The 7832-nt window shown below is 41.6% G+C and overlaps 1 protein-coding gene across 1 annotated transcript in view; it reads right to left on the bottom strand.

Annotated features, from left to right (window-relative positions):
- WDR70 (WD repeat domain 70) overlaps positions 1–4649 on the bottom strand; it is a 544244-nt gene extending 539595 nt beyond the window's left edge. The window contains exons 1-3 of the mRNA XM_007951575.1: positions 4625–4649; positions 4454–4513; positions 2877–2960 (exon numbers count right to left, since the gene is read on the bottom strand). Coding sequence (XP_007949766.1) covers positions 2877–2960; positions 4454–4513; positions 4625–4649 — 169 coding nt within the window. The remainder of the gene's footprint in view (positions 1–2876; positions 2961–4453; positions 4514–4624) is intronic.
- Between the last annotated feature and the right edge of the window lie 3183 nt (positions 4650–7832).

Genomic DNA, 7832 nt, shown 5'->3' with positions numbered 1-7832 from the left:
AGCCACTCCTCAGAAGGAGGGCTGGGCAATCTATTTCCGTAGTGGTATCACCCTGGAAACCCAAGGAGGGGTCGCTATGAGTTGGATCGGCAGTGAGTTTGGTTTGGTTTTTACCACCAAGGGACTCTGCGTAGCTAAATAAGGCAATGTCTATTCAAATCATTTTGTGTCACATGCTGAAAGAAGTACCTATACTACAATAATATAGGCATTCACTGAAATGTTAAAATGTTTAAAACATTTACAAATATGCCTTGGGTAGCATGTATTTGTATCTTACTTGATAATATTCACATTTTTAAAAATACTTTTAGGTGTACAGTGGTATCTTGGCTAAGTTTTCAGAAAGGATCCTTATCTCGTAAAGACTTATACTAAAATATTTATGAAATAAATGATATGTCAGGCATTTGTTCAAAATAATCTGGGAGATGGGAGGCAGAATGAAATAAGATTTGCCATGAAATGTTACAATAGTTAAATCTGACTGATAAGTACATGGGAGTTCATTACTATACTTGTATATATACTTGATCTTTTCATATCAAAGGTCTTTTTTAAAATAGTGTCTATAGATAGCTATCTTTTCACAAGCAAAAAAAATTTTCTGCAAAAGATCAAAAATATTCTGTGTCATGCTCAAATATTAGATACAAAAACCCACTGCTACGCAGTTGATCGCAACTCATAGTGACCCTAGAGGACACAGCAGACTGCTTCACAGGGTTTCCAAGGCTGTAAATCTTTACAGACGCAGACTGCCTCACCTTTCTCCTACAGAGTGGCTGGTGGGTTTGAACTATCGACCTTTTGGTAAACAGTCAAATGCTTTAACTACACCACGAGACATAACTGCTATAAAATTAATATATAACTGCTATAAAATTTACCATTTTAAAACCAACAATGACAACCATAATGATATTATTTAAATTATATTTTCCTAAGGCGTAACCAGGAGCTCTGGTAGCATAGTGCCTAAGGCACTTAACTGCTAACCAGAAAGCTGGAGGTTCAAACCCACCAGCCACTCCTCAGAAGGAAGGTGGGGCAATCTACTTCTGTAGTGACACCACCTCAGAAACCCAAGGAGGGGTCGCTATGAGTCAGCTCCAACTCAACAGCACATAACAACAACAAGGCGTAACTATTGGTCTCTTCCCTTTCAGCACAAAGACAAGTAAAGAAAATCAAAGACACAAGAAAACATTTAGTCCAAAGGACTAATGGACCATGCAAACCCCAGCCTCTACCACCCAGAGGCCAGAAGAGCTAAATGGCTACCACTGGTGACCACCAGTAAAAGGGATCACAATAGGAGGTCCTGGATAGAATGGGAGAAAAATGTAGAAAAAAACTCAAAATCATAAAAAAGACTAGGCTTACTGGCCTGATAGAAACTGGTAGAACCCCCAAGACTATGGCCCTTAGACACCCTGTAAGCCTGGAAATGAACTCACCCCTGTGGCTCAGCTTTTAGCCAAATAAGAAACAGACCTATAAGGTGAACGATAACACAAGGGAAGTACATACCCCTTAGAAGCATCAACCACGCATGATCAAAAGGGCAACCATCTGCCCAGGGATAAAGCTCAGAAAGCAGGAAGGAGCAGGAAGGAAAGACAAAGGAAAATGGTAAACACGGAGGAAGCAGGAAGAGTGCTGTTACATTGTAGGGAGTATAATCGATGTCACAAAACAAAATGTATATGAATTGTTGAGTGGAAAACCAATTTGCTCTGTAAATTTTCACCCAAATCATAACAAAAAGTTAAAAATAAATAAATAAATTTTCCCAGGAATCCTATCTCTGAATCTCCGTTCTATCAAGTTATATCTATTCCTTCTCTAGTATACGAATGATTCAAATCATATCCTGAAAGAATAAGAGTCAGTCTCCTCCAAAGCCTAGGACTGCCACCAATCTGGTATCAAACCAGACAGTCAAACTCAGGCCTTCATTAAATGTCTGATAAAAAATCAACTGCCGTCAAAGGGATTCTGACTCATGGCAACCCATGTGTATCAGAGTAGAAGTGTCCTCTATAGGGTTTCCAATGGTTTATTTTTCAGTAGATTGCCTGTCTCTCAAGGCACCTTTGAGTGGGCTCGAACTTCCAACCTTTCAGTTAGCAGCAAGCTAACCGTATGCACTACCCAAGGAGTCCAAATGTCTGATACAACCCATTAAAGCAGGGATTCAACAGCAGTAACCTCATTCACTGTACGTCTCAATTTCCTATACTGTCTGGCTCAACAGTCAGAGGTGTATATAGCTCTGAGAGCCATATCTGGTCCAGCCTTTCTAACACCAGTTTCATTATAGACAGGAAAGAAAGAAATGGAGAAGAGTCAGATAGAGGTGAGAGGAGAGGTAATAAGGAAACTGCTATTAAGATTCCTACAGATTGATTTAGAAACTTTATTTGTTCATAGCCCATACTCTTAAAAAAGATTTTAGCACTCAAGCCATTTAATCCTATTTAGATGGGGCTTAAAAAAAAAAAAAAAAAAAAAAAACTGACTGCCGTGGAGTCAAATCCAACTCACAGCAACCCCTCCTTGGGTTTCCGAGGCTGTATCACTGTAGAAATAGATTGCCCGATCTTCCTTCTGAGGAGAGGCTGGTGGGTTTGAACCGCCAGGCTTCTAGTTAGCAATCAAATGCCTCGGGCACTAGGCCACCAGAACTCCCAGATGGAACTTTAGCCATAATAAAAAAGAAAGAAACTTTGAAGGTCTGCTTCCAAAAGGACCAGCACACAATGTTCTTTTAACAACTTAGAATTCCAGTCTTAACAATAACTGTCAGTATACTGTGTTAAGATGCATACAGTATCTAAATCAGTAAGAGGACAGATATCTAAACTTCTTACCCAGTGTTTTCCGACTTCTTTCCACAGCTGTTCTTCGAGTCTGTTCAAACATTGCTTCCAAGTCAAATGTGCGAGCTTTTTTTCCTAAAACAAGATCAAGTGGCAGACTGTGAATGTCTGGTACAAAGTTAGCCAAAATTTAGGTATGCAATACTCACTGACTGATCAATAACTACTTAGAATATCTAATGTATGTCTCCAAGGTAACCATATATATCAAGGAAGAAAGAGATTATTTCCCAGTGAATTTTTAGCAACAATCTCATCACTGAGTACCATTACCCAGTCAACTTTTCCATGTGCCTCTATCTCTTGAAACTATATCCAGAGCCCTCCCTATCCCTTGAAACTACAACACTGCTATAGATGGCTGAATAAGAATTGTTATTTGGCTTTGAGTCAATACTATGTGTCCCAAGCAGAAACATTCCGTAGGCTTTTTAAGACTGATCTTTTGGAAGCAGATCACTAGGTCTGCCTTTGGAGGCACCTCTGTGTAGGTTCAAACTGACAACCTTTTGGCTGATAGTTGATCACTTAGCCATTTCTGCCAACCAGGGATTCCTCTGAATGAAGACTATCCACACATTAATCCCTGGAACTGGTTGTGTTACATTACACTGCAAAAGGGATTTTGTAGATGGAACTGAGGCACTTGTTGTTGTTGTTAGCTGCTGTGGAATCAGCCCGACTCATGGCAGCTCCATGTATTAGAGGAGAACTGCTCCACAGAGTTGTCTTGGTTATATTTTTTATGGAAATATAAAGCCACTGGGTAGGTTTGAACTGCCAACCTTCAAGACGACAGCCAATCACAAACTGCTTGGGCCATCCAAGCTCCTTATAACTAAGTATACCAAAAAAAAAAAAAAAAAAAAACCTCACTACCATGGAGTGATTCCAACTCATAGGAACCCCCACTGGGTTTCCAAGGCTTTAAATCTTTACAGAAGTAGATTGCCCCACCTTCCTTCCGTGGAGCAGCTAGTAGGTTTGCTGACCTGGTTAGCAGCCAAATGCCTTATCCACAACACCACCAGAGCTCCTTGTAATTAAGTATACACACTTTAAAATAGGGAAATTATCCTGGAATACCTTTGTGGGTCCAATCTCATTACATGAGCCCTTAAAAGCAAGGAGGCAGAGGAAATATGGCAAAAATCAGAGAAATTCCAACCCTGAGAAGGACTAGAGGACTGTTCTCATAACAACAGAGGGGCCATCTATTAAAGGATTACTGTCAGGTTGCAGCTCTAGTTTGATGATACAGAGATAACTCTCCAAACCAACAAACATCCCCCTTCCGGTAGGTCACAAAGCAATCTGCCTTTCTCTCAAGACTTCCCAGAAATGTCACCTGAACTAGAAGCCAACAAATAAGCAGGATTTAGAGTATTGTTGGAGAACTGCGTGGAGAAATTACATGATGGACACGGGAGCTAAAGTAATTCGGGGTTGGTGGTGCGGAAAGCTCAGGGCAGGAGGTGACAGCTGAACATCCCCTCACAACCTGAGGCTCCTGAAGTCCTGAAGCCTTTGCAAAAGGAGACAGGGCTCTTCCTCAGGTAGACACTCACCGAACCCGGTAAAGCCCATGGTGACTGCCAGCTGCGGGTCGGGTTCCGATGCATCTGCGCCTGTTATTTGGGCAGGAGAAGAAGACAGAGAAGAGCTTATTAGCGCGGCGCCTTTGGCTACTCCCGCCCAGTTCAAACCCTTGCCCCCTGGGCTCGCCGCGTGTAATCCACCTTCGCTGGGCCCTGGTCGCTCCATGCCTGGTCACGATCCGCAGTACAAGGCACAGCTGCAGCACAGCAGCCCTGAAGACTCGCGGCTAACTTAGGGCGGAAGTGTTGCCTCTGATCGTCATTGCGGCTGCCAGAGCCAAGAGCGGCGCCTCCAGCAGAGGCACTAAGGCTGCCGACTGTGCGCCGCCCTAGCGGTCCGGAGAGGAAGAAGCACAGCCGACGCTGCCTCCCAACGTAATCCTCTGAAACGAACCCTTACCTGAATCTCTGAAACACTCTCTGCTTTTTAAGACGCGTTTACTACCAAGGTTGTACTTAATCTTCACCGAAATCTAAAGAGAAGTCAATAGTCCCTTTCGCTGTGTTTTGTCCTTCTTTATAAAGGACATTGCATTGGGCGAATCGGCTGCAAAAGACCTCTTCAAAGTGTTAAAAAGCAAAGATGTCACTTTGAGGAACTAAGGTGCGTCTGACCCAAGCCATGGGATTTTCCAGTTGCCTCATATGTATGTGAAAGCTGGACAATGAATATGGAAAATTAAAGCAGAATCAATCCCTTTCAATTATGGTGTGGTTAAGAATGTTAAATATACCAAGACTTGCAGAAGAAGGAGTAAATCTGTCTTGGAAGAAGTGCAGCCCCAATGCTCCTTGGAATAAAGGATAGCAAGATTTCATATCACAGTATTTTAGACATGTTATCAACAAGGATCTGTCCCTAGAGAAGGACATAATGGTTGGTAAAGTAGAGGGTCAGGAAAAAGAGGAAGACCCTCAATGAGATGGATTGACACAGTGGCTGCAACAATGGGCTCCAACATGGCAAAATTGTGTGGCTGGTGCAGGAACCAGCAGTGTTTCATTATGTTGTATATAGGGTCGCAATGGACTCCATGACATAGCATGAAGAAACAATCATAGTTCACCACGCTTTGAGTGTATTTTCAGGAAGAAACTAATATTGTCTACTTCATGACTCAAAAGCACCCAGAAAGAAACCCAACAAGACATAAGGAGCTGTCGATGAAAAAAAAAGATCTGTCTCTAAATTTCACATTGAATATTTCACTTTGCCTCAGACTCAAACTATAAAAATGAGAGAGTTTTTCCAGAAATTATCTTTCTTGAAAAAAATGGAAAATGCCTAAAATAAACAAGGTCTCATAAAGTATCTCTATAAAGAAAAAAATATATACTACCTGGGGTAGTTATGTTTGTGTGTCAGCTTGGCTGGGCCTGGTTGAGTGGTTGGGCAGCTGGTGGTAGTTATTCCCCATGATGAGAATGGCAATCAACTCCATGGTGGGATCTACCACAAGCAGCTGAGTAGCTGCCTTTGGTATGTGGTATGCTTCCTGTATATAAGGAGAAGCTTTGTGAATGGTCTCTAGCTTATGGCACCCTGCATGTAGCCATGTCATTATGCAGCAGCCTGCCATGTTTTGTCAACCTTGGGACTTACAATGGACTTGAGTTAATGGCCTGCCATGTGGTTTGGTAACATCGGGACTGTGCCATTTTATTTGTCGACCTTGGGCCTGTTAGCCTCAGCAGCTAGTAGCTGTCTGAGTGAAGAGATGCCTCTAGCTTCAGTGGGCCGGGAGCAAGAGGCAGAGCTGAAGCCCAAGGTCAAGGGGCTTTGCAGACCTTATTGGGCCTGGTAGTACAGTGCTTAAGCACTCAGCTGCTAACTGAAAGGATGGCAGTACAAACTCACCAGTGGCTCCATGGGAGAAAGATGTTGCAGTCTGCTTCCATAAAGATTTACAGTCTTGGAAACCTGTGGGACAAGTCTACTTTGTCCTATAGGGCCAATATGAGTCAGAATTAACTTGACAGCAGTAGGTATAGACCTTCTCCGACTAAGTTAGACTCCTACAACATGTAATCTAGTACCTCTTCTTCATAGCATAATGCTTGCATAAACACTCTTTAAATATTTGTTGAATGAAAAATGAATAAGAAAAAGAAAGTAATTATGAGGACAAAACCTACTTCTCTAAAGTATAGGATGTTCTATAACTTGAGACAACAAAGATTGGCTTCATCCTAAGAGATTACTGAATCACAAAAGTCAATGTGAGCTCCAATCAATAAGGCTAGCTCACAGTGCCTTTAACAAAGTTATTAAAGCCACTATCTCTTTCATAAGTGAAGATAAACAAGTCTTGGGGATTGGAATAAAACTTTAGGAATACACCTCATTATGTAACTCATATCACTAATCATACAAATATTTATTTCAGCTCCTTGATATTCAAGAACTTGTGGGTGAGGCCTTGAGATGCTATATAAAATTTTAAACTTTAAAGTACTCTTCATTACTTTAGAAAGAAACAAAAAAATGAAAAGTAGAGATCATCATCAACTAGTGGAAGAAGATAATTGACATTAAAGAAAAACCACAAGAAAAGATACTTGGGTTTAATAAAGTATGGAGCCTGTAACTGATTTCCTTGGAGCAAACAAAGTAAATTTTATCTCAAGAAAGACAGTATAGCGTTGTTGTTAGCTGCCCTTGTTGTTGTTGTTGTTTTGTTGTTATGTGCCGTCAAGTCGGGCCCAACTCATAGCGACCCCTCCTTGGGTTTCTGAGGCAGTATCACTACGGAAGTAGATTGGCCCATCTTCCTTCCGAGGAGCGGCTGGTGGTTCACCCACCAGCCTTCTGGTTAGCAGTCAAGTGCCTTAGCCACTATGCTACCAGAGCTCCTTGTTGTTAGCTGTTCTCAATTCATGGTAACCCCATGCACAATAGGATGCAACACTGCCTGCTACAGCTTTTTCTTTTTTACCGTTGCCATCAAAGTTGATTCTAACCCATGTTGACTCCATATGCTTAAGAGAAGAACTGTGAGCCATAAGGGTTTCAATGGCTGTGATGTTTTCAAAGTACATCACCAGGGCTTTCTTTTGAGATGCCCATTTCACACCATCAACATTTTGGTTAGTAGATGAGTGTTTAAATGATTGCACCACCCAGGGACTCCTCTGGTATACATGTTGTAAAGCAAATGAATTCTAAGAGCCAGCATGTCTGTCTGAGTTTGAATCCTGACTCTGGTAATGTAATTTTGGGTGGCTACTTAGACTCTATATGCCTCAACTCCTCATCTGTTAAGTGAATATAATAATAATAGCACCTATCACTTCATAGGTTTTTCTGGCAACTAAATGAGTTCATTCTCAGATAACAATAAGAAAAGTG

This window comes from Orycteropus afer, unplaced genomic scaffold, assembly GCF_000298275.1.
Source record: "Orycteropus afer afer isolate SDZICR_OR568_19922 unplaced genomic scaffold, OryAfe1.0 scaffold00300, whole genome shotgun sequence".
Classification (NCBI taxonomy): Eukaryota; Metazoa; Chordata; class Mammalia; order Tubulidentata; family Orycteropodidae; genus Orycteropus; species Orycteropus afer.
The sequence above is the reverse complement of the archived record's forward strand: the minus strand, read 5'-3'. Positions and strand labels throughout refer to the sequence as shown.